This window comes from Lepidochelys olivacea (assembly GCF_965140295.1).
Source record: "Lepidochelys olivacea isolate rLepOli2 genome assembly, chromosome: 16".
Classification (NCBI taxonomy): Eukaryota; Metazoa; Chordata; order Testudines; family Cheloniidae; genus Lepidochelys; species Lepidochelys olivacea.
Genome location: NC_140426.1, coordinates 9073332 through 9101248, shown reverse-complemented (window position 1 = coordinate 9101248; position 27917 = coordinate 9073332). Strand labels below are relative to the sequence as shown.

At 41.3% G+C, this 27917-nt stretch overlaps 1 protein-coding gene across 11 annotated transcripts in view; it reads right to left on the bottom strand.

Annotated features, from left to right (window-relative positions):
- EHMT1 (euchromatic histone lysine methyltransferase 1) overlaps positions 1 to 27917 on the bottom strand; it is a 168455-nt gene that overhangs the window by 91458 nt on the left and 49080 nt on the right. For 5 of the 11 annotated variants that reach the window (XM_084649797.1, XM_084649795.1, XM_084649796.1 and 2 more), the window contains one exon: positions 7126 to 7213. In XM_084649797.1, the coding sequence (XP_084505923.1) occupies positions 7126 to 7171 (46 nt within the window). In that variant the 5' untranslated portion in view covers positions 7172 to 7213. Of the gene's footprint in view, positions 1 to 6474; positions 6619 to 7125; positions 7214 to 10332; positions 10397 to 13582; positions 13721 to 18005; positions 18101 to 25115; positions 25266 to 27917 lie in introns of those variants that run through there. The other 6 variants (XM_084649790.1, XM_084649793.1, XM_084649798.1 and 3 more) reach the window with 5 other exon arrangements.

Below are 27917 nucleotides of genomic sequence, written 5' to 3'. Positions count from 1 at the left end.
AAAGTTGTTAGTCTCTAAAGTGCCACAAGGATTCCTCATTGTTTTAGCTAGGGGTCATGAACACTCGTGCTTCAGGGCATAAGCCAACCACTATGACTGGGCTGAGGAAAACTCTTCTTGCAAGTGAATGCACAGTTGTCCATTATGGGGGTTTTGTACATTCCCCTGAACCATAAGGCATTGACTTCTACTGGAGACAGGTCACCCAGAAACTGCTGGCCCATCTCCCTAGCCCAGGAAGGGCTAACACCCTTTTCAGGCCCTTACTGCAAAGCACAATTAATTTGAACACAAACACACACCAACAAACACCAAAACCAAGCTATTTGCCTGACCTAAACTGGCTAAGGGGCCCAGAGCTCTCTCCCCCTCCGTCTCTCAGACCGGCTCCAGCTACAGCAATGGACACCAACCTCCTGACTGCAGCTTCCTATAGGCATCATGGGTCTGACAACTGAACAGGGGTGGCTGGCAGCAGGCCCCCTTGGCCCATAAAGGGGGAGACCACCCTGTTACAACACCCGACTTCTAGGTCATCCTCAGATAGTCGAGAAGGTGCAGTAGTTCTACTCCCTTGTGTGTATTATATTATAACCAAAGCTTTGCAGCGCACCTGTATAGTTAATCAAGATACAAGAGCCATTTCCTCAAGATCAGATTGCCTTGCTGAATTCACTTTTAACAAGAGGTCGTTCAAGGGTTTGTGGGTCTTACGGTTTGCTGGTAAGAAAGAGAACTCTTTCCTTCTCAGAAAAAATAAAACAATTAAAGGAAATAGTAAAGCAGAGAAAAGCACAGTTGAAAGAAAAAGGAAATTGAAATGGGGATGCTAAGTGAACGAGCATCAGTTAGTATTAAACTCTGGATCAAGATTTTGTATTAGAATTAAGAGGAAAACTCCACCCATTTTGTTCAGCCCAGAATTAGGAAAGCTTTGATGCTATGGGTGATTCTTTTCCTCTTGGTGAAACAGAACTGAAAACATCAGGCCTGGTCCTCAGCGGGCGCAAGCCTTCGCAGCTCCCAGACTTCAACTGGTCTCTCACTGGGAGCTTTCCATCTGCCGGGCTGAGCAAAACAGGTGCAGTCTGCTTTGAAAGACCGAGCGAGATGTAGCCGGTTACTCTGCATTGTGGGCATTAGGAGAAGAATTGAAGTCATGCTGATGTAAGAGATGATTCATTAGTTTGTTATGCACTGAGACAAACTAGATACGCCCAACCTTAATATAACACAAGAGCAACTTTTTTTTCCATTCACCCCTTTTTCCCCCCAAGGAAAGGCCTGACCTGAACTTTTACCCATAGAAGAACTGAACTGACCCTTTCATAATGAAGGTTCTAGTCACCAGTTTGCTATTCTCTTGTAGCTTTTTTCTATCTCTATTGTGTGGCCTTAGATAGAAAGAAGCTTTTAGTCTACACATGCAGCAAATACTGGGTTTTACTTGTTCTGGGAGCAAATCCCAGACAACTGACAGATGTGTGAAGTTTAAAGTTTAATTATTTCTCATTTTTGTGCTGCTAGGCTAAAGCCAGAAGAGCCCCGCAAACAACACTGCAGGTCTGCAGAACCTTTCCTTCGAGGATCTCAAAGCACTTCATGCATTACGCTTCCCAAAATGCCTCTGAGGTAGGTAGCTGTCTTGCCGTCCTACAGATGGAGACAACTGAGGCACAGAGAAGTTGTATGACTTGCCAAGGGCCATGCAGTGAGTCAGTGGCAGAGCTGGCACAACCCACACTAACACAAAGTAGCGTTGTTACAAATAACTGCCCCTATGTGGATCTGAATTGATGTGGACCTCTGAAGCTCAGGACGAGCATTTCCAAATTGTACGTGTATAATCCATGCTCTCATCCGTTAGCTCAAGCAGTAAAGGCTTCAGCTTTTAGCTCCAGCGGTCCTGGGTTCAAACTCTGCAGACAACCCAGCCAGGGATGTTCTTACAAAGGGAACAGAATCCAGATCAGCTCCTTTTCTAATAGGCAACAGTTCTCATCCAACACGAGACGGCCAGCAGTCTCATGCTCTTTCAGACCTGATCATATGAACCAGAAGCTTCTCACTGAATCTTATTCTTGAGCTAGTTTTGCCCTATTTCACAGATCCAAGAGATTCAGGTAGTTGAGAGATGTTCCAAAAAAGCATCCAGACTTCAGGGTATTTCACCAAACCAAACCTCCCAATCTGGGGAGGTGCCCTTCCATCACTGCATCATATGCTACTTCCAGAGAAAACATTTCCTGACAAATGGTCAGGCACTAATAATTATTTAATGTTTGGGAAGCACTTAAAAATGTAAATCATTATATAAATGATATGCATTATTGGTAATGGAATCGAGGAACATTACCTAATTAAACTCATTTGGCACCAGTGTAGGTTTGTGAAGGTCAGGTTAGAACTATACATACCAGCCACACAGCCAAATAATCATGCAAGCCATAGTCAGACATGTTAAAATAATGGGCTAATACAAAAAACACAATAGGGAATGGGAATGACATGTCTGGGCCTCCATACTTGAAATATTCTGTAAAAAAAGCTGGTAGACTGAAGGAGGAAAGATGGTTTTAAAGTCCAATACCTCGGGAAGCACCAAGACTGGAAATGCACGTTTTATACCATTGCACATATGGTATAAAAATTCTCCACTTTACTATGATACACAGTATTTCCTTTTAGCCAAAAACCAGTCAAGAGGTATCAAGGCTTTCAAGTATCACTCCATTCTGATTATCATCTTGGTTTTTTAACCCATCAGAATCTAGAGGTTGCTATCTGAGACCAGCTAGAGCTAGAAAGCAATGGTTTGTATCTTGCAAAAGCAGCTTCATATCCCACATCCAAGTGATAGAAGGCACCACAGCCAGATTCTCCTCTCAGTTACACTGGTGCAAAGATTTACGCACACATATAACTTTGACTTCCATGAGATTACTCACATGCGTAAAGACAAGCATGGGTGCAAGTGCTTTCAGGATATGGTCATCAGTCTCTAACTTGAGCGGTTTCTAAAAAACAAACATCAGCCACGGAACTCTGTTCTGGGAAGGAAGACTGCTGGGAAGAGAGGGGTCCACCTGACCAACAAGGGGAAGAGCATCTGCAAGCACTGGCTCACCAACCCAGTGAAGGAGGCTTTAAAGTAGGTTCAAAGTGGGCAGGAGACAAAAGCCCACAGGTAAGCATAAAAAGGTGACCTTAACACAGGTGAGGGCAGACATGGAAATGTACACTAGGGTCACAGAACTCTACACAGGAGCAACAAGAGGGCAATCAATGAGGCAATCTGCTCAACATCTTAGATGTCTATATACAAAATCCAAGAAAAATGGGGAATACACAGGAAAGCCTGGCAGTATTAGTACATAAGCTAAACTAGGATTAAATTGGCATCATTGAGAATTGGTAGGATAAATCTCATGACTAAAATACTGGTATAGAGGGGTACGGCTTTTTCAGAAAGGACAGACAGGGAAAAGAGGGAGGTGGCGTGGCATTGAATTATGCATCCAGAATATATACATTTATGCCAAGGGCCAGAAGGAGGTGGGAGGCAGACCAGTTGAAAGTCTCAGGATAAAGATAAAAGGGGGCGGGGGGGAAGGGTGATATTAGACCACCAAATCAGGAAAAGGAGGTGGATGAGGCATTTCTAGAACAGAAATATCCAAAACACAAGGCCTGGTAATAGAGAGGGACTTGTATTACCCCTATATCTGTTGGAACAGCAATATGTCAAACATCAAATCTGTCAGTAGAACATCAGGAAGTTCTTGGAATGTGTTGGGGACAACTGTGTTTTAGAAGGTGGAAGGAGTAACCAAAGGGGCAGTGATTTTAGACTTGATTCTGACCAACAGGGAGGAATTGGTAGTGAATCAGAAAGTTGAAGGCAATTTGGGCAACAGTGATCATGAAGTGACAGATTTGAGGATACTAAGGAAAAAGTTCAGCAGAATAAGGACAATGAACTTCCAAAAAGTAGACTTTTAACATAATCAGAGACCTGATAGGTAAGATTCCATGGGAAGAAAATCTAGGAGATAAAGGAGCTCAGGAACTGCCAGCTCTCTGGAAGGAGACAAGATTAAAGGCACAAGTGCCAACTATCCAGCCGTGAAGAAAATTTAGGAACAATAGTAAGAGGCCAAAATGCTGCATCAGGAGCTCTTGAATGCCTGAAAATAAACAAGGAATCCTACAAAAGGTGGAGACATGGACAACGTGCTACGGAGGGTACCAAGGAACAGCACAAGCATGGAGGGACAAAATCAGAAAGACTAAGGCACAAAATGAGTTACACCAAGCATAGGCCATAAAACTTAGTAAGAAGAGGTTCTTCAAATATATTGCCAGCAAGAAAATGATGTAGGAAAGTGTAGGTTCTCTACTTAGTGGGGAAAGAGAACTAATAACAGAAGATATCAGGAAGGCTAAGGTGTCTAATGGCTGTTTTGCTTCAATCTTCTCTGAAAAGGTTAACAGTGATCAGATACTCAACCCAATTAATATTAACAAGGGGGAAGGAATGCAAGAGAAAACAGGGAAAGAACAGGTTAAAGAATATTTAGGTAAGTTACATACATTCAAGTCAATAGGGCCTCACAAAAGTCATCCTAGGCCCATGGGACTTAAGGAACTAATTGAAGCAATCTCAGAACTGCTAGCAATTATCTTCAAGAACTCACGGAGGATGGGTGAAGTCGTAGAGGACTGGTGACAGCCAAACATAGTACCTATCTTTAAAAAGGGGAACAAAGACAACCCGAGGAATTATAGACAGTCACCATAACTTTGATACCCGGAGAGATACTGGAACAAATATTTAAACCATCAATTTGTAAGCACCTAGAGAGGATAAGAGGGTTATAAGGAATAACCAGCATGGATTTGTCAAGAACAAATCATGCCAAACCAACCTAATTTATTTTAACAGGGTAACCGGCCAAGTGGAAAAGGGGGGAAAACAGCAGATGTGATATATCTTGATTTAAGTAAGGTTTCTGATGCAGTCCCACATGACATGCTCATAAGCAAACTAGGGAAATGTGGTTTAGATGAAATTACTATACTGTGGGTACACAACTGGCTGAAAGACAGGACTCAAAGAGTAGTTCTCAATGGTTCACTGTCAAATTGGGAGGGTGTATCTAGTGGGGTCCTACAGGGGTCAGTCCTGGGTCCAGTACTATATAATATTTTCATAAATGACTTGAATAATGGAGTGAAAAGTATGCCTCTAAAATTTGTGGATAACACCAAGCTGGGTGGGCTGCAAGCACTTTGAAGGACAGAATTAGAATTCAAGATGTCCTTGACAAATTAGAGAATTGATCTGAAATCAACAAGATGAAATTCAATAGAGACATGTACATTTAGGAAGGAAAAATCAAATGCACAATTACTAAATGAGGAGTAACTGGCGAAGTGGTCATACTGTGGAAAAGGATCTGGGGATTATAGTGGATCACACACAAATTGAATACAAGTCAACAATGTGATGCAGTTGCAAAAAAAAAAAAAAAAAAAGGGGCTAATGTCATTCTGGGATATATTAAGAGGGGCGTCGTATGTAAGACATGGGAGGTAACTGTCCTGCTCTGCTCAGTGCTGGTGAGATCTCAGCCGGAGTACTGTGTCAAACTCCAGGCGCCACATTTTAAGAAAGATGTGGACAAACTGGAAACAGCCCAGAGGAGAGCAACAAAAATGATAAAAGTTTTAGAAAACCTGATCCATGAGGAAAGGTTAAAGATATTGGGCATGTTCAGTCTTCAGAAAAGAAGAGAAAACTGAGGGGAGACCAGATAAGGCTTCCAATACGTTAAAGCCTGTTTGTTATAATGAGGGTGGTGAACAATTGTTCTCCATGTCCACTGAAGGTAGGACAAGTAGCAATAGGTTTATTCTGCAGCAAAGGAAATTTAGGTTAGATATTAGGAAAAACTTTCTGATGATATGAGTAGTTAAAATTCTGTAACAGACTTTGAAGGGAGATTGTGGAATCTCCATCACTGGAGGTTTTTAAGAAGAGGTTGGACAAACACCTGTCAGGGCTGGTCTAGGTTTACTTGATAGTGCCGGGGGCTGGATCTGATGACCTCCTGAGGTCCCTCCTACATTTCTATCATTCTGCGATTCCATGCTGGATTGAAGAGAAAGGGAAAGTAAAATGGTGCTCATATTGATATGAATTTTAAGGTCTGATATCTCATGTTCAACCAGGACTAGAAATATTTTGGAGGGGCCAGTTCAGTTCTTTTCTAAACCCCAGTCCTGGACTAGGGATTAGAACAAAATTATGTCCATCCATGCAGAAGCAATGACTTCAGTAATGACCCCATGAAGGCAAAAAACAAACAATAAGAGATATAGATTTAAATATGGAGATCAATATTAAATCCTCCGATCGCATGTGCATGCGTGCAACACACACACACACACACAGACTCTGGCTGGAAATACCTTATGTGATGAAAAGCAGGATGTGCACTGCATCGTTCAAGGTAAAGGAGATCCCCATAATGACAGGCCATGTCCCAGTCATTCCCCAGTGCCACCATTGCTTCCTGAAGCAAACAGCAAGCTCACAGGAAAGCACAAAACAAGCTTCAAGACATTAAAAAAAAAAATCAAATTTGATCATGAAGCAATTAGCAACCAACTCCATAGGGCAAGAGCCACTCATTGTCCCCTGAGTGAAAACAATTCCTTAAAGCAACTTGCTGGATTCTCTAGTATCTAAGGAACTATTCGTTACCAGTATTAACATTAGAGAAGTAAAAGACAGACTTCAGTTCAAACTAGTTATGGATCAGGAGATCAAAGTAACCTAGTCTCCTTTCAGTTTCAGAGGCACATCAGAAGCAGAAGTGAGAAGCGCAATTCTCGTGATGGGTGGGAACAAAGACTGAGATCCACATCTGCATCCTTTGGGGTGCAATCCTGCTGCTGCAGAAGCCCATGCAGAGTTCTGCCATTACCTTTAACGGGAGCAGGACGAGGGTCGTTAATACACACAGCTCAACTGTCACTAATCTATTGGTTCATTTTAACCATGCCATATGCAGTGTCCCCACTGATGAGGTTTGGTCCCAGATCAAAGCATGCACTTACCTTCCTCTTTACTGTTGGTAATATCTTTCAGCAGCTCAGTCTTCATGCAGACGTCTTTCCTAGTCTCTGCCTTACTCTGCACTGTTCGCTGGGGTGCGGGAGGAAGGACAGAAACAATTACTGTTTAGCCCAGTATCCATGCACTATACATTTTAACAAGAAATAATGGTGAAAATATCCTGTTTACATTCCCATCCCAGGGCAAAAAAGTCATGGGCAAACTGCAGAGTGAAAATTAACAACTTCAGGAAACTGTCTGCAAGGTTCAGGTCAAAGATCAAAAATTCAAAGGCTTGCTAGAGCTGGCAGCACATCTAATTCGTGTAGATTTTCTTGTATAGCTGAGATCTAAGATCACATGGGGAAAAAATGTGGACCAAGATTTTTCACTAGTGGTTTTGGGTGCCCACCTTGACACACCCTAAAGGAACCTGAATGAAGGTGTCAAGATGGGTATCTCACAAAAACAAGACAATCAGACTCACTTGTCACTTTTGAAACTATTGGCCACTGTGCCAAGAACTTAGCCAAGCAAAGATGATAAACATAGGTGTTTTTCCCAGGTTGAAGAGACACAATTTGCAAGAGTTAAGCCTTCAATCTAGGAAAGCAACAGTTAATACATAATTTAAGTTTATTGAGTTTAATGGTATCCATTTCTCACCCTAATCTAACTTCTACAGTTTTTGCTTTTTTTAATGAACACTTGCTATATTATTCAGCCACTGAGGCACTTGGCATCCCGCTGCTATATGGGCTTGGTAGCTACACTGCTTATCTTATAAATGCCTGGCCATAAAGAAAAGCGCAGCAGCAACAGAAAGGAAAAGGGTATATTTAAAAAAAAACATAGGAGAGGAGTCTTTTGACACAATTCTCTGGCTAAAGTGACAAGCTAGCTTAAAGAGTACACATGGCAACTGCCTGGCAAAGCTGCATCTGGTTAACACAAACAGAACTGTCTGTCTTAAGGGTTGGGGAATGGCAAGGGTGAAGGGTCCATTTCATGCTGTGTGCATCACAGAAGAAGAATAAGCCTAGGTCAAGCCAACTGTTGTAGGCCTCCACAGAGCACAGATGGTGCCTGCAGCCATGCAAATCAAAAGGTTTAAAGCACATTGGGCGATAAGGAAAAAAAAAACCCTGCCCATCTCCCATAAAGCAAACAAAGGAGATAAGATATGAACACATACAGTATTGCCCTTTCCATTGTCATTTAAGTCTGAACCTTCCAAGGCTAGCAACACAGCTGATCTTGGTGTTACTATAATCAGCCACCAGGCAACTTTTGTTTCCGTATGAGCTCAGGGGCACTGCCAAGTTCCTCTAGGTGTTACAGCAGAGAGGCTCTCCCATTGTGTATTGCAAAAGCCCACCTGGTCCATTTAGTAACCATCCCGTAGGGCCCATGCTAATGTCACTGGCTAGAGGCTGTTCAGAAAAGAGCAGGGAAGGACACCAATGCCACAGCACAGAGGGTTAAACAAAAATGCTGGCATCATCTGAAAAGCAATGGATAACTAAGCTAATCAGAAGAGAAAGTCTTTAATGGCAAGGAAATCGCCACTTGTAAAGGTTTCCAGGAAAACCTCCCTTTTTATCTAGAAAAATGTAGCAGCTACGCGTCAAGGGCCCAAGTCCTGCCTGGGGAGTTGAGGGCGCTCTGCATCTTGCAGGATCGTTCCCCACATGAGTAATAAGTGTCGTGTGCAGGCCTCACTCCACACAGGCACATTTCCAGGAGATCCCATTTGAGAGGAAACACAAACATTGGACACACTATTTTCAGATTTTTTTTAAAAATGCAAAGGTGGGGGGGGGGGTTTTTTTTTTTTTTTTAAAGAGTGATGTAAACTCTAGTTTAGCCATATGATCAACCTGCCTGAACAAGACAAGCTTTTGCCAAAGGGACACGTGCATTTTCCACAGTGAAATGAGCACCAATGCAGCCTGAAGTTTGAATGGAGGCCAACTTCATTTTTGGTAAGCCAAGAGTTAAAACATTATTCTTGATGCACACATGTATACTTAGGTCCCAATTCTCATCTCCCCCTTGCTCTGGTGTAAACCAGGAGCAAGCCAATGGTATTATACAGGTATAAGACTAGCGCAAGCATGAGCAGAATCAGTCCCATGGTATCTACACAACGACACAGACCAGGGGTTTTTGCTCATGAAGAATGAATACTCGTCCTTGCTACAGCAACTGGAATAAAATAAAGAGTCTCAGTATCTTTAACAGGGACCAGTTTGTTTTCAGACGTTTATGTCATTCAAATAAAGCCCTTTTATGTTCCCATCTTTAAAATGATTCCAACTAAAAGCCTCAGGATTTAAGATAAGCCATTTTTGCTCAACTGATTTACAATCTCTTTACTTCAAAATTTGACACCTTACCCACCCCCACAAAAAAAAACTCACATACTCCCCCCCCCCATATCCTTTTCAAGGGATATGTTATTGCCACGCAAGAGAAGAGGCCTAAAGGAAAGTCACTGCTAGAACTCTGAAGAATGAACTGATCATAGCAACATGTCTCAGCTACTGTAATTAACAAGAGTGCCCTGCTGCCCAGAATTCTTGCAAACAAAACCAGCTTTCTAAGAGAATTCCCATCATCATAAAAGAAACTTAGCAGCACTCTCCATTTTCCCAGTTCACAGCCAATACACCTGTGCCCCGCCAGACAGAGTTACTCTAGGTTGCTTTTGACAGGCTCGCATGGTCCATATTCCAGAACCACATCCAAACAGTCCTCATTAACAACATCAGTTCCACCACTTCCATTTTTCGTTAAAAACCCAAGACAAAACCCCAACATCAATGTCTGAAGCAGCACAATGCATCTTTGCCCAGTGGGAGGGAAAGACTACTGGAAGTCGTGAAGCATACTTATCAAAAGGAGGCTACACCAGACAATTGCTGCAAAGCATTCGAAGCCTGCCTCCCATAAAGCCTGGGGAGGAGGCAGCTTTCCTCCTTCTAGCTCTATCAAAAGACAGTTGCATCAACTTTATGACAAACATTTTCAGCCTGAAGACAGTATTCACACAAACAGAGCCCTGCAGAATCCACACAACCAACACCACACACACACACACACACACTCCTCCAAAATCAGCAGGATTCCAGTTGCCCATCCATTTCCATCCAGCACACAATTTCACCCAAACTTGTTAGCAACAACTTTGTTGTAAGTGTCAATACCTCCATTTTTTCCCCTTAAATTCAAAGCAAACTTCCCTTTTTGCTCACACTCCACCATGCCCCAATCTGTCGGCTCCTGATTGGCAGAGAAATCTTATACCCACCCTCCTAGCAGAGAAATGTCTGCTTTAACAGCAGTCCCAACAAAAGCCAACTGCCAAGCACAGTCTGCTTCAGAATAAAAGTCTCACGCTCTCTTTTCCCCACCCCTCCTTTCCTGCAGCCGTCTGTCTCCATTCCCCTGCCTACAACAGAGTGATTATTAATCTTCAATCACTGGAGAGCCTCCACAAAGACTATGCACCACAACCAATGAAGCATTTTTTAAATTTTTTTGCTTTCAAGGGAATAAAATATATTGCATCTTAAAAGGCACACTGATTAGGTCTTTAAAAGCCATGAGAATCCAAGGAGTCATAATAGGGTTGATTATTTTTTTCCCCCTTCCACTTCTGCGTACAAGAAATCAGGCTCTCTTTGTTGCTTTAAATGGAAGACGGTTTAGAGAATCCAAGAAAAGGCTTTGCAGCATTTCCAAACACAGAGCTAGAAACTAAACTGGTGCCTTTAAAAAAAAAAAAAAAAAAAAAAGCTGAAAACCAGAAAGAAACCTTCTCAGCCTTCTCTTTGGAAATGTCCTTAGCCATCCAGGTTCGCTCCATAGCCAGTTGGTTCCAATAAGGTTTACATATAAAAGACAACACATGCATATCACAACTTGTAGCTTTCCTCCCCCCAGTAGCCCCCAAGAGACCAGCGAGTTACATCATGAACCAGAGTTCTCTAAAGGCGGATAAGAAAAGGGATCAGAGTTTAATATGCTCAGGTGTAAACCTTCACCAGCTTTCTCTTTTTGTCTTAAAATTAACTGTCCAGTAAACTGAGACTTAGAAGAAACATTATCCTCATTTAGATACTCAGCTAGAAGAGGTCAATGCGAAGAAGAGCAGGGGTGGGAAATAATTCAAGGAAGACTAACCCTTCTCCTCTCAAACTAGGCAGAGCACACTGAAAATTATGTTCTTTAGTATTCAGGGCACTATCTGCATCAACACATCTGTTTGCAGACCAGGAAAGAATGACATAGGAATGATCTTGAATGGCCTATAAAGCCTACAACCAGAAGGTTCAAAGCCTCAATGGATATGTAGCCCGTCTTTCCAGGACACTGCTGCTATTCCACTCCCCACAATCCACCCACCCCCCTGTTACAACACCCGGTCTCCCAACAGATCAAATTCTACTCCTAGGCAAATCTCCAGCAAGCACTTCAACAACGCAGAATTTCACCTACTGTGCAAGGCGGCAGCGAGGTATGCAATATGTACTGTAGCAAGAAAGAGAGGCAAAGCCCTTAATAAATGATGCAACTCCAGCAGCAGCAGATTCCCATTCACCATTCTCTTTTCCCCCCTCCCCCCAATTTTCTCTCTAAAATCAACTTTCTAATAATATCCTCTGGCTTAAGAAGATAAACATTTAGCAGCTAATTATTTAGGAAATAATTATTAAGAAAACAACTGCAGGGGAAAAAAAAGGGGGGGGGTTCTTGGTTGGCATGTGAAGAGTGTTAATTTCAGGAGTCTGTACTGATCATGTCCTGCTGTCCAGTTGCTAAGGCTAGGATAAGGCTTGCTGGTGTCACACTGACCATTTCTTAACAGAACAAGCAGAATAACTTCATTCAGTAAGGGGAAGAAAAGCAACCAACAATGTACCTGGCCTACAGAGCAGTCACCATTCTCAAAGCCCCTTTTAAGTTGAGGCCACTTCCTTACAAGCTGCTAGCAATCATGTGAACTGTGTCTAACAAACCATATTCAAAACAAGCACTGCTCTCGTTCTGAAGTTGGCCTTCAAGTCAAATTAGTCTTATGATTCTTTTGTTTTACCAAGCAATTCAGAGGACAGATTCATCACACAGACTTTTCCTTTCCTCCCTAAAGATGAATATTTTCTTCTATCAATGAGATTCTCTTATTCTTGCTATAAAAAAAAACATCTTCCAAAGCAGCATGGGTGGGAGAGGAGGGGTTGGAACAAGGTAAAAGTCTCTGTCTGCAAAAGCCAGAAACAGCCAAACACATGCATGAAACGTAACAGGATTTATGTCAAATTGACTTTTTACAACACAAACTTCATAATGGTCTTTGGGCTTTTGTGCAAACAGGGGTTTTGCAGGGCCTCCCACTCAGGCCTGCTCAACCTGCAGGTTTTGTACCGATATAACTATGGCAGTTGGGGGGGTGGAGGCATTTTTTTTAACCAGAATAGTTATCTGAGTAAAATCCCTAGTGTAGCTACAGTTACACCAGTGCAAAAGGTACCTTATACTGGTACAACTTACTTCCCTTCCTGTACAGGAATAAGCTGGTGTAAGTACCATTATAGCAGCATCCACACGAGGAGGGTTCTATATACCAGGATAGTTTTTTGACCATATACCAGGATAGTTACGCCAGTACAATATATGCGTATAGACAAGCCCTCAAATCAGTGCAGACAAAGGCATCTCCTCCTTCCACAGGCTGCAGTTGACAGAAGTTCCGGAGCATTATTCACAGCTGCGGTTTTCCTTGCCCTACCGCTGGAAAAAAAAACTTAAGAATGGAGAGTCAGATCCTACCTGGCAACCCATCATTATCTGTAGCAAAAGCTAAAAACTCTCCCACTGGCTGCAAACATCCATTTTAGAAACTTCAGGACCCCAGAAGTCTAAGAAGAATAAAATGTAATATGAATGGGTACCCGAAGCAAAGCCCAACATGAAAGCCCAATGGGTGCAAACACAGATCTTTTAGAACACCAAGATTGGCGTGCTTCTCTCATTGAAATTACTCAACCACCAGTTTGAGCCATAAGGCCCACCCGCTACCAAACTGTCATATCCAGCAGAACAGTTCGCTCTCCCTTTCCCTCCAGGAGGAAGTCGCAGAAAGGGTTCACTTTGCATTTCCAACTTCAGAAACCATCCTGGGGTGGAAGGCGAGAAAAAGACACACAAAATAAAGTTCACTCCCCCAGCCCAAATGAGTGTGATTTCTTGGAGCGGAGAGGCCCTTGCTCAGGATCACAGCCTCTTCAAACAACACTTTGTGTCATCTGTTAGTTGTCTTGACCAAGTAGCACTACATTGACTCCTGCAAGCTGAGAAACAGACAGGGAGAAAGGGGGAGGGAGAGAGAAACAAAAACAAAAAAAAGAGAGCAATCTAGGGCCAGTTCTTCTAATAACTACAGAAAAACCTCACCAAGACTTTACTCTTCTTGAAAATGACAAAGCGAAACAGCACAGGTCAGTACTCGAAGTCCTAAAGGTACGAGATCCTCAGAATCTATCAGCTATGGCCTAAAGGCTTCGTCCCAGAAGTATTTTTTCTGCTCTGTCATTAGGATGGAGCCTGGTCTTTTCCTTCAATCCCCAGAATTGCACTGAATTAGATCATCTTTCTCTGATCACCTCCCCCTACAGGCTGTTCCTGAGCATGCTCAGCTCGGCCTTGCACTGCCATTTCATAACTGCATTGTTTACAGACACACAGTGACCTGCCATTTTTTTTTTTTTACAGTAAAATAGAAGCTACTATTTGCTTCTACTAGCAACAGCTAATTCACAGCCCTGTTCAGATCCAAGTCTCTTGTTACAACCCGGATGCAGTCAAGTTCATGTCATGCAATAAAAATCCAATCTGGGGAAGAGAATTATAAACACTGGAAACTACAAATTCTAATGCTTGGGGGGGGGGGGGGGGTGTTTGTTTGTTGTAGGTCAAAATCCACCTGCTGTAAGAATTCAATCTAGCAGGCAAGAGTTAACCCTTTGGGGGGCCGGGGGGGGGGGGGGGTGGAGGGGGAGATAGACATCGAGGGCTTCAAGGGAAAATGCCAGCCATGATTTTAGCTTCTTCAAATCACAACCATACCTCGATGTCACCTAGAAATCTAATATTCTACCCACTGTGCCATCCTCTGACAAACCTTCCCCTGAAAAAGAAAGAGTTGGGAAAACGGTATTTCCCTTGAATAAATAAGTTGGCTTCATCCCAGCAAATACAGTTTTTCCCTTTAAATGCAAAGCAGAATATTTTCACAGGCACACAGGAAAACGAAGGAGGAGGGGGAAAAGTTCCTCATTTAACACCAAGAGCTCCATGAAAAGCCTTGCAAGGCTATTAAAGCTACTCTGTGTTCCAGTTCTCTCTCTCTCCTTTTATGCCTAACCCCATACTTTACAAGTGAAAGCAGCTTCGAGTTGGGAAGAAGAGCAAATGCCAGAAGAGCCCTAAGTTTCCTCATCCTTGGAAGAAGGACAATTTGTTAAATGCTTCCTTTGCACGAGGCATTCTACTGCTCAGAATGGCAGTGACTCAGGGAACGGTGCATGTGAGACTTCCCTTACACCTTCCCCCCACCATCTTCCACCTCTATGATGGAATTTAAAGGGAAAATGAATTGCCTTGGATGAGAGGAGAGGGAAGGAACTGTCTAAACAGCTCTTATTCTGGCTCCTAGAGCATTCAAAAGCTATCCTGCTATCAACGTGGGTTTTTTTTGTTTGTTTGTTTTTTTACACATTCCTGTTAGCTTATACTGTGTATGTGTCTCACTCCTGCTGCTTTACTGACTACTGTATGTTCTGGCATGCATTATTACATACTGAGTGTACCTTCCCATTCCGCCTCACTCCCCTCTGCCTCCCACCCCAACACCACCTCAGCATAGCCAGAGACAAATCAGGCTGTCTTGCACACCACAAGAAGATCCAAAGTGCTAGAACAAGAAGTGAACTTCAAGTAAAAAGGGGGGAGGAGGTTCATTACAGAGGGAAGAAGGAAATGGGACTTAGGGAAGATCACATTACAACTTCCAGGTTCTCCTTTGTGAAGGGAATTGATTTCAAGCCTCTTTAAAATGTGCAGTAATAGAAAGGACCTCTGAAAATGATATTGAGCCGTAAGTTCGAGATTTGACGCTAAGGGTATTGACAGTAGATTGCATAGGAAGAACACAAGCTCCTTCAAGGCCCTACAGCAGTTACTACATGTTTTTAAGTGCTTCAAGTCTTCAACGGAAAGGCAACATTATTCTCTGATTCCTGGTTGAACAGAAGTCTCCACACTAGTTCCTTGACCCTTGCAAGTATCAGGAAAAGAGATGGAAGGGAAGAATTGTTTAAGATAAAACAAACAATAAAAGGCACCTGATGTCAAACCATATCTCCCTCCTCCTCTTACAAACCTGCTAGTCACAATGGCAGAGGGTCTTAAACACCTTGTTTATCTGAATGAAATATTTCCCTTCCATGGTTCAAAGAAGCATGCAATCCTTTTTCATTAGGAGATGGTACCGTACAAGAGAGGTCACACTGGCATTGGGACTCTTGCAGCATACCAGTATAACTAGATAGGTTTTCAAATGCTAGGAGAAGAGGAAAAATACAAAACCTGCCATACAACCAGCCCGGATGTTCATGTTCCATGCAATGCCCAGATCCAAACAGCACCTCCGCACCACAAGCCCAATCCTTCAAGATACTGAGCACCCTCAATTCAAAACAACTGAAGGGTGCTGAGTGCCCTTAGGTATCAGGCCCATGGTAAGCTGGAAGTCTCATTTTGACCACCAAGGGCCTGATCTGCAGAGGTGCTGAGCGTTCCCAACTCCAGTGGAAGTGAGTAAGAGCGCCTGAATCCTACAGCAAGTCCTGACTTTCCATATGTAACTAAACATCAGCTACATTTCTGTCTCATCCACAGGAAGCTACATAGATTTATATAGATTGGACTAGCAAAAATTGGACTCGCCCATTTGCTTGGGACGAATGAAAAATAATTTTGAGGACAAGTCCAATATCATTTTTCTCTCCAGAATAACTATGGTAAAGGCAGGCAAAAAAATAGTGTGCCCGGGCTAGTAAATTTTCATGAAGTTTTTGGAAGGCTGGTTAAGCCAGGTGTACTGTAACTATAAAAACGAGCATAATGCTCAGTTTCATATGACAGGGGAAAAAAAGAAGACCTAAAAACAAACAGGTGTATGGCTATTAACCCTAACACCGCTGAAAACTGACCCAAATTTTAAAACAGAACAGAAGGTTACAGGGTGGGCATTTCAGCATCACCTTTTGAAAGCATTTGCAAGGTTTCAGTCTGCAATGCCAGACTGCCTAAAATGCTTAGGAATATTCCATCACACCGATATCATCATGGCCATGATAACATAGGAGCACTCTTAGTACCACAGTCAGTCCACGTTATCTCAGCATTTCTATCACAAGCCTACTTGCAACCCAAAACACATTCTTTCTGGACTGCAAATGATCACTCGCTTTCAGGCAGGGAATTTGTTTTTTCTTAGTACTATCTTTGGAAAAGAAACCTTGCTTGTCTCTTCCCCAACAGCTTTAATACACAGGCTCTTAATATGCATTCAAAAGAGGAAAAATGACATTCTTAAGAACATTTTCAGACTATCGCATAAACAACAGGCATTTGGAGCAGGGTGTTACAGACTGTCCATCATTTCCCCTACATTTGTAGGACAGGTTTCTTTAGGATGGTATTTTCACCTTTCTTCTTAGTAAGAGTGTGTGTGTATGTACACACGTGCGTGTGTGTGTGGGCAGTAACATTAAGCAGATTTTACAGGCCTAGATTTTACATACCAGCAGGGGTTGGTAATATCATCAATTCTGGAAGCTCTGCAACAATCAAGGGACAACACTGAAGGTCAAGGATGGAATATATATCCCCTTATACTGAAAGTCGTCATTTTTGTCCATGGTAAACTAGACCACAAGGCTCTTTACACATAATGTAAACAAAAAAGGTACATGGCAGAACTAGGTGTGAGGATTTTAGTCAACACTTTCAATAATCTGCCAGCATGATTATTTTGCCATAAAATAAAATGAAATATCAATGGTTCAATCATTCCCGAATCTGGACTGCAGGTTATTGGAAAAGGATTCTTTCCCCCACAATAAAATACAATCTTCATCCTCCTACCACCCCAAAAGCAAAACTGTAGGCTTCCTTGACATAAGGCAAGACTGTCAAAATGTTTCTAGCAAGCAAATGAAATGTGGCTGCAGGCCTCTCCTTTGTCTTTGAAAGATCAGCCTTCAAATGGTTTAAAGATTCCAGAATTTTCTCCTCTCACTTATATGAAATGGGGGGAGAGTTCAATACAGAACCACACATTTGAAAGAGAGACTCCATGCTAAAAAAAACAACCCAAAGAACTCCCCAACAAATTAGATAAGTGAAAGACTCACTGAATTTGTAGAATCTGAGTGCAAGCGTCCTTCACCGCACATAACTTAAGACCCAGAATTGTGTACAACAGTCTATTGAACAAAACATTCATCAGAAAACAGGCAGAAAGTAGGCAAAGCAAGCTCCTGAGCAGGTTACTCTCTAAATCTCCTCCTTTGAATGAAGCCCTACACATCACCCTGCATGCTGCATCCATATGTAATATATTTCTGCCGTGCTGTTCTTCCTTTCGTAGGGCAAAAAATAAATAAAAAAATCCAGCCATTATTATCTTAACTGTCTTCCTCCTCTCAAAGGTTTTGTCCTTTACTACCTGACAACAGTCTGTCTGCGGACACAACCTGAGGGAATCTGCTATTTATGACACATGGAGGATGGACACTAGACATTACTGTACCTGCAGACATCTGTTGTCTTCTTTTGATGAAGACTCAAAGAGTTGCATATTCCAGATCCTCATGAACAGTGATTCAGTTTCTGCTCATGTGATAAAAGCTCCCTCTACAGAGTGAGCATGCCCAGTGGAGACCATTTCACTGTTCAAGCTGCAGCCATTTCACAGAGAACCTGCACACTTCAGGGCTTCCATTGGAACAACTATTATCTCAGGCATCACAGGGATACTGCCTCTGTCCTGGTACAATACACAGTTAATAAAGATAATCTGTCAGCATTCTGACATAATGCCACACCTATGACTGATCACTAGCCTGAAAAAACCTTTTAAAGCCATGCAATAATGTGTTCTGTTTCAGTGGCCTTCAAGAGTAGCTCTTGCCTACAAAAGGAGATGCTGCATATTAGCATTTAAAACTGAAGACACTCATGCTAATTATATTCTGTGTAATAAACTGTGCACCCTCTGAATGCTGAGCTAAATGCACATGGGTTAATCGGTAAATTTACAGTATCCAATTGAAAGTGAACTTGAGATCTGATATGCTAAGTTGAAGGACTGCAGTTTTTCACTTCAGGGATTCATAGTACAATATGACCTTACATAACCAGCCTTAAAAACATATCACAAAACAGAGTCACTGAAAAGAAAAGTCAATGAATGGATAGCACAGTATTAGGTGCTGCAGTTCTGAGCTGAGATCATGTCAAACCATATGATACGACTAGCTCAGCTAGCAAGGTCAAATAAGAAGTTTTAGCTTCAAAATCACAAGCAGTTTGTCTCCATTCCATTTAACAATTAAGCACAAACTCTTGGCAACCCCCATATCTGCTAAAGCTCCCAGTCAAACTGCCTGAGCAACTTACAGGAACATCTGTAAGCAAAGATCAACTGGACTGGATTCAAATGCAAGAAGTGACATATTTATCATAATACAAAATGAGGGGTTTTCTGTGCTTAATACTTCTCAGGAAAACCTCCCACAGAGAAGGGAGGGATAGGGAAGAACAGAGGGAGACAAGAGAAGGAATGGAAATGCTCATATAGAATATAATGTCTCCTGTTAGTTCTTGAATATGGAAAATACAACTTTCCCATCAACTAGGACTGAAGACGTTTCTCTCAAGATTAAAACAAACACTCATTCAACTTATTGCATCACAATGGACTGAGATGAAGAGGAAAACCTAGCCTGTGTCAGACCTTAAAAATCCATAGCGCGATACTGAAATGTCCAATGATTTTATTTTCCTCAGACACTGCATAAGAATCAAGTATACTACATTTCTAGTTTTAACATTGAGCTACGAACCCATATCTGACAAGATTCCCCTTCTTTCCTCTCTTAGTGTCCATAGCAATGCATGGGACTTTAATGATCTTTTATTGTAGCAAGCTGAAAACGTAAACAGTCTCAATTTGCTCTAAACCAAGTATTTATTGCACCATTCCCCATATACAGTACATGTTAAGTTGTAATGGTTAAACAACAGCAGGGATCTTCCCTAATGCTGCATCAACTAAAACGACATTCTTTTCCTCTGTCCAAGCACTTCAGACAAGTTTCACTACCAAATGGTTAAAGTACACCAGTCTAAGCTGAGGGGATGAAATTGATAAAGAAAGAAAACTTGAGATGACAGAATAAAGCAAGGATATCACTTTCCCCCACTGGGTTTTTGTCTGATTCAGTTATAATACATCTATAATAGGATTTTTTTCTGGCCTTTCTATCAATCACTGGAAGTTGTAACGGTAACCTATTTAAGACAAAACAAAACAAAAAAACCCTGACAATTCAGACAGAAATGTTACAAAAGTTTACTGTAGTTCTAACCAAAGATGGCTTTAAAACAGGTCTAATGTTTCCTCTATACTTCTTTATGGCATGATCTTACAAAACTAACATTAAAAATGTGGGAATGGATACAGAGAAACTCATTACAAATGCAAAGTCAATGAGCTAACTTAGTCAAAACACATTTTCAGAGAAAGCTAAAAAAAATGATACAAAAGCATGCTACAGTATTCGTTCTTTCAGTCGGCTCACTAATACAGTACGTCTTACTGCATCTCAGTGCGAGAAATGTTTTCGCTGCTAAGGTTAAAGAGACACTGAAAACAGAAGTTAATGCAAACTCCAATTTGTTTTTCAAATCTCCCCTCCATTTTGAAAGCACCTCCTCCAAAGCACTAAGCACTGATGATCCTCAGACAACATAGTGGGACGGTTTCAGCAATTATACTAAAAACTCAAGCAAAGCAATCAATTAGCATCTTACCAGGAACATTTCACAAAGTCACAATGACACTATATAAAAGGATCAAGATTATTTGTGTGTTGGTTGGTGAGGTAATGGTCAAGTTCTTTACATTTATGAAGGCAAAAGAGAAAACAATAGCTTCTAAACGGCCCTTAAAATACTGCACATACCATAAGCTGCATCACACTGGCATCGAAAAGCCAATATCCTAAAGTAACTCTGTTGTGTGCATCATGTCTCAGGAGAGAAATTGGAACTAACGTTCAATGGAATGCTGCAAGTCACATTGAGATAATCAGTTACAATACCTACGAGTGAAGTTAAACAACAGTCTTGTTCGCAGCTCTGGAGTTTAACTGTGTCCCGTCAGACCCAAACGCTATCATGTTATTGTTTGATGCCCAGGGCAAAGCTGCACTGTTGTTTTAAGGTGCTTGGTATTTGATGGAAGCTATAGACAGTGCTTCTTGCTGTTTCTTTCTTGGTCCACATGAACAACACTCCTGCTTAGGCCACATGACCTAGCTCCCTCTACAGGTTCCTATGCCACAGTAAGCATGCTCAGATAGGAGACCATTTCCTTTCAGCCTCTCTCAGTGTTGTGGAAACTGCAGCCATTTCATGGAAGCCAGGCAGTGCACAGACACAACCTCTTTCTAGACAGATCTTGCAAGACATTAAGAGGAGCCATCTTTTGCCTCTCTCTCTCCCCCTCGCATGCTCTCTCACACACACAGATTGAAGCAGAAAACTACTGACATTTCAGATGAGAAGATGGTTGAACAATTTAACTATTCAGTGACTTTACACATGTAAAATCAAGTTGAATTGATCTTTCCTTTCCATCCACCCCTCAGGAAAATCAAATCTTTCTCTAAAATGGATGTTAGTTGAATGAATTCACACACAAATTAAACAAAACAGTCATTTGTTTCCAAGTAAGGTTTTCCTTCCCCCTCCCCTTGAATTAACCTAAGTATACCCGAGAAATTTCACCCTCAAACTCTCTCTAGTGTGGACTGCCTTTCCCAGGGACAGCTTATCACTTGTTTTGTTTTTTTTAAATGTGTTCTACAGGGGACCATAAAACAACAGGAATCTTATTTTTAAACTCCTGGTTCTCTGGCCTAATTTCTGTGATTCAGAGTTTGAATATCCTTTTAGGACCTCACATTTAAAGAGAAAGACAGCAGAACAACCATCTTCCTTCACAAAGGACTCATGGTTCCTAAGAAGCTTTTGCTTAATTCACACCATTATATATGTCCTTTTCACAACAGAAATAAAAGTGGGAGGAAAAGGGAGGTTTTTCCTTCTGTGAGAAGAGCAATATTTTGCCTCCCTCTCCAATTCATACTTCACATCTACCCAGAAATGAAGTTGCTTTTCTGTCTTCTCTGAAGCTACCTTAAAAGTACGGCAAAGAGGTGATCTTAAGAGAGAGAGTAACTTTCCCTAAAAATGAGGGTGCTTCTCTTGGAACCCTTGTTTACTTTTCCATTGTTAAAAAAACTGCTCATCGGTGCCACCACAATCTCTTAGAACACCTCCTTGCTCCCTCAATGACTATTTAGGGGAATTATGTCCTAAACATAGGATGACCAGATGTCCTGATTTTATAGGGACAGTCCCGGTTTTTGGGTCTTTTTCTTATATAGACTTCTATTACCCCCTACCCTGTCCCAATTTTTCACACTTGCTGTCTGGTCACCCTACTTAAACAGAAGGCTGGATCCCTGAGCTCCCATTGATTCGAATGGGCGTGGAAGGTGCTGAATGCTCGCTCAGCACCTCACAGGAATCATAATTCGATAATATTCTGAGAGGTCAGCTTGTGAATTATGCTGCTGCAATCACATTCCACCCCACATTCTGAAAGCTGGGTGTCTTTAAAGGTTTTAAAGCCAAAAACTCAACAAGTCTGATGCTGTTGTTAGCCATTCTGAAGTGTAAAAATGCCCCGTGACTGTCTATTGAGAATGCTGTGAAACCCTACGCTGTGGTGATGCTGGTGAGATATGAGCTCTTTGGAAGATGCTCCTGCGTTTTTATAAGACTGTGCAGAATATCTCATTAATATAGCAGCCCTAGAACGAAAAGGTTAAATTTATAATGGGCAGACAGGGTGTATGTAATTCAGAACATACTGTATTCCTAACAATCCTAATTTACAAATTCCTTCAGCTTTAACATGCAGTTACTTGGCAATCAACATTTCTATTTTGGAAATGCAAAACTTCCACTTTTCCCCTTCATTTAGCTTCTGCACACAGGAAGCTTGTACTGTACAAATAAAGCTTTGCCAGGGTACCAAATGCATCATGCATATTTCACCTTCAAGAACAGAGATCCAGCTTATTGCTTTAACCACAGTAACCATTTGCTCAGCAAAGAGAAGTATTGTTATTTTTCTTTGGGAGGGGAGACGTGGCAGGGATCAAAGACATTTCAGTGGATCCACAGAGCAAAGTCATACTAGTCATGATCATAGCCTTATGTCAGTGAAGCAGGCAGTAAAGATGGCTGTTTCCATTCACTCTCACTTTTGCTGCAGCTCCATTGAAATGCTGAAGATCATTTTAGAGACAATTCTGCTTCTAAATTTCATATGTTCTTGTATTTCCCTCTACTGACCTCCCACCTAATTTTGTGGCATTACGGACAGACAGCCACATGAAAATATTATCTTTGGGATTCATCTGTTCATGTTGCTTTTAAAATTCCCCCAAATCATCAACCTCTGGTTGCAATATCACAGGTGATGGCTCTGTAAGTGATTCGGTTGACATAATGAATTTGTGTGAGGGAGAGCAGGAGGAAATGAACTCTTAAAAGCAAAGATCCTGTCTTCATGCAAATATCACTAGCAATAAGGGGAGAGAAACACACAAAGCATGATGTATACACTCAATTGTCTCTAAAAGGGACTGCTTTTCAGCAATTGCCATGAGATGGCAGTGGACCTTTAAGGCTATCTTACCTTTCACACAAACACAGTAGGAAAGTGTCACATGAGCCTTAGCCTCTGAAACTATTAAGTCAAACTTCCTCTTCCAGGAGACTTGACCATACATGATCATTTCAGCCCCAATTTTCTCAACATCAGAGACTCAGTGGGGGAGGGAGAAGAAGCCAATGAGATCAATCATGAAAAGCTATAAATATATTCCACATATGAGCCAATGAAAATGAAAGCTTTGCTTATAAACTGCATTGTCACAATCCATGTATTTCATATACACACACTTATTTTTTCCTCATACACTTCTCCACTATTAGCCCACCATCACCTATTACTAATGAGAAATGCTATATATCCAGACATGTACCATAGAGGTCTGAGGCGCAGGACAGACCTTCTGAAAGGCACTTTAAAACTGACACCAAACTTACTACAAAGTTGATAAATCAAACAAGCTATTTAATGATTGCGTCATGCTTTCCTTGTGCTCTAACAATTCTCAGCAAAGGCAATGGGAGAATTGGATGTGCAAGAAATGCAGGTTTGGGCAATAAATATGCACGTTAATTTAGGTAATAAACTGACTCATCACTCAACAGATTGATCTAACCATGTAAGGCAGTCATCTGGAACTGAGCAATAAAATCAAAACCTGCAGGTTTCACTCTTAAACAGTCACACATTAAAGTACATTATAAGGAATAACCAGAGTTGTCCTAACGAGTCAAACTCCTTTACCGGATGTAGTCTAAAGATGGACCATAATCACAGAGATTTCTGCTAATGAAAAATGCAAAATGCACTAACTTTATAATTCCAAAACTCCATTCTTCATACTGTTCTAAATCCAATACCCTCATTTGTATCTTTTTTTAGAACCAGGCTGATATGAATTTGGACAGCCAATACCATGTTCCCCATAGAGTATATACAGTATCTCAGCACTGACTAGATGTTTCTATAATCACCAAACTTCCCCCTTTCTCTACACTAAGTAAGACTGTCACTACACCTCCCTACAACAAACACTGACAGCCAATTTAAATGTTTTATTAACACTATACCATGTGGCTTGCTAGTACACCAACTGAAGTCAATCACCTCCTTCTACTGCACCAGTCAGCTGGTGATTAAAAATCCCATGGAAAAAGCTAGCAACTGCACACCCAATGCAAAAACCCAACCCAACACAGATAACAGATTGCTGTTCTTCTCCTCAAACTTACTTGCCAACACTAAACCCTGTTGACTCCAGCCTGACAACTAGCATAAATCACCATGTCGGCCAAGGAGCAGAATATATATATTTCCCCACTTCTTGCAAAATTAGAAAGACAATTGATTTCATGGAGTTTAATTTGTTTATAATCATTTGAATGCAAAATAAAAAAGGGAGTTAGTTTTACATTCCTTTGCACTCCCATAACCCCAAACAGCTTTGGATTCAAACTGAAATGTAGATCTGCTCCTTTTCAGTGTTACAAATAATAATAATTAACAACTGAGGTTACCACAATCCTACACTGAGCGTGATCACATGTTCTCCAACATGAAGGCACAATCAGACAAATCCAAAGCCTTCGCTGCCAGCCCTGTCTCCGAGTGGCCTGCCTGTTGTTGCTTTATGTCATAACCCTAACATTAGACAGGTTCTTTCTTTATATAGGTTTGCAAGTCAGTAAAGGTCATTATTTTAAAATCCTCCACGCTGATCAGCAGGAAGCAGTTTGAAGCCATCTTATGTGAGTGGTTAACTATGCTGTTTTTGAATCAATTCCAACACTTTCCTCAAGAACCATTCCATCTGGTCTATTTACTCCCAAATCAGAATCCCTACGGAAGCCCCATGGCACGTGAATTAAATTTCCAGAATTCCCCTACCTCTGTGGTTCTGTCTGAAGAGAGCTGCTGTTTCCTTCCAGATCCTGACTTCAGGCCTATAACTCCTTCAGCCACAAATCCATCTCACTCTATGGGTGCAGCTTCCACCCTGGAGCATGCTCAGTAAAGGCATCTTCAGCCATTTCAGAGCTTTAATGAAATGTAAGCATAAGGAAGTGTCATTAGCAAAAAAGGTGCAGGATTCATCATGATCCAGTCAACCTCACTGTTTCCATCCACTGTGTCATCAAGGTTAATCTTTCAATATGTGGAATGCAGGCTGCATTTTCAGTTGTCAAGCATTATTTTAGAACAAAAGCAAGGAGAACATCTTATCTCTGGCAAGCTTTATGCAAAAAGTAGCATTTAACAGTGACACTGAAACTAGCATATTTTCACCTTAGGCCTTTCACAGATGAGAACATTTTCATAAGAAGTCATTAAAAAATGCATTTACAGCAGACTTAAACTGATGCTTTGAGTGCACTATGCAAATAGTGCTTTTCATCTTAAAACTAAATCTACATTAATTTAGTCTATATTACCTGGAAAACTATTCCAAAGGAAAGTTACAACGCATGATGGGAAAAGAAAATTGCAACATACATCAAATTACTTTTTAAGAAACCAAACAAACAAGGATATTTGTTGTTGTCCAGTCAACCCTCAATTCATTTTTCAACACTAGTTCAGCAAAATACATTTTTTCCCTCCAAACTTCTTTACAAATTACAAAATACACAAAGTCACTGAATATTGAAGTCCATCGGGCATTTTTCACTGGCACAGTGCAAATCTTGTGAACTACTCTTCTTGTGAAAACGATGAACTTTCTTCTGCAAACCTTTACTCCTTACTGACGTGAGTAGTCCCATTAGTTCAACAGGGCTACTTACATAAGGAAAAACTAGTTGTATGAGTAACGGTTTGCAGGAATGGGCACAAAACTAGCCATTGGCCCTGACAAAGTTTTATTTTACACCCTACTCCTTATCTTGGGTCTTAGCCAAAAAACCTCTGGACACTGAAATCAGTTAACCGTCCATGCGCACCACTACTTGACACTGGGGTTTTCTATGCATCCCATAACTAACACTTCTTTAGTTCATGTACAGTGTCTACTTCAATGCAACTGTTTTGGGCCTTCGAAGAACAACCTGATATTCACAACACAGCATTTCACAGAATCCCTGGACTAGCTTAGCGGGTAACTGGGTCAGGAGAGTGCCTCTTTTTCTAAGCTAAATTTCCAAGGAGGCAAATTAGAGCCACCCGAATGACAAAAAGGGGATTCAAATATATTTAATGAAATAAACCAAGTTAAAGGTACCGTTTTCATCTATCTACAGCATACTCACATGCCAGGTGGACATTTCTCGCATGTAGCTTACATTTGGTATGCAATGAATTGACAATTTATATATACACACACGCACACAAATTCAATATAGCACTCCACAGCCAATTAGTAGTTTTTAGCTTTAACCAAATTATTTTGGGGGTAGTAAAGTGTTGATGATGGCTTCCCGTTCACTTTCAAAGTATTGACATTCACTATTCACACATCCTTTCGAGCAGAGCATCAGTGAGATGCATTTCACCATAGTATATTTTGGAGTACAACGCAGTTGGTAAAAAGAAACGGAGTACTTGTGGCACCTTAGAGACTAACAAATTTATTAGAGCATAAGCTTTCGTGAGCTACAGCTCACTTCATATCCGATTATGCTCTAATAAATTTGTTAGTCTCTAAGGTGCCACAAGTACTCCTTGTCTTTTTACGGATACAGACTAACACGACTGCTACTCTGAAACCTGTCATTATGCAAGACAGTTAGTAAAGTGACCCATGATAAATTTACTATGTAAAAAGTGTGTGTTTATATCCACGCAAGCCTTTAGTTCTCCCAAAACATTTCATCATATCACCCATACTCACAAACTGAAGTAGCAATTTGGCCCCGTGACACTTTCTTTATGGGGATGTGTTGTAGGTCCGTCATTTTCAGTGCAGGTCAGTGTTCTCCTTACATCATAATAGGCAAATCTAAGATATTATTTAGGTTTTAATTACACACAAATTGGCATAGCCTGCTGACGAATTCCATCCCCTCCTCCTCTCTTTACCTTTAAATTGAAGGTAATTTAAAAATAATATGCAGACCATATAATCCTGCGGCATGTCTGCTAAATGTAAGCGTTTGCAACTCGTGCAGCTCAAGCATGTCAGGTTTGTTTCCTTGGAAACAAAGACCAATTTGTAAGCATTGCCTTTTTAAAAAAAAATATAAGGAAGATGCACCTGCAACTCTTGTTGATAAAAAGGAATTAAAGCTGCTTCACATACCATCAAGGTTCTTACAGAACTATCAATAGTCAGACAGTGCAGCAAGCCAATTGTTCATTAAGGGGACAGACTGGCTTGCAACTATATAAAACCCCCTTTTCAGTAGCTATCTGCCCAAGGCATTTGCTTTGTTTCCCTGGGAAGTGGTAGAGAAAGAAAGAAAGGAAATCAAGATTCAATCCCATACCCTAGACTAGGTATTCTGTTTCCAGTGGATGAGCAGACTAAGTGGGAAACCCTTAACACAGTTCCACAAGGTATGTTAGCACAGTTCAAAATACACCTGCCATCAACGCAGCTCCAGCAGAAACAGTAACCTTTCCCAGATTTGTTTTGTTAGTTTTATCTCCAAAACTTCAGGCCAAGGGCATGCATTAGGGTTTATGGGCAAAGGCAGCCTTACTACACAGTCATAACTCTTCTCGTAGGGCTGTTCATACGGAAAGGTCCTCGAG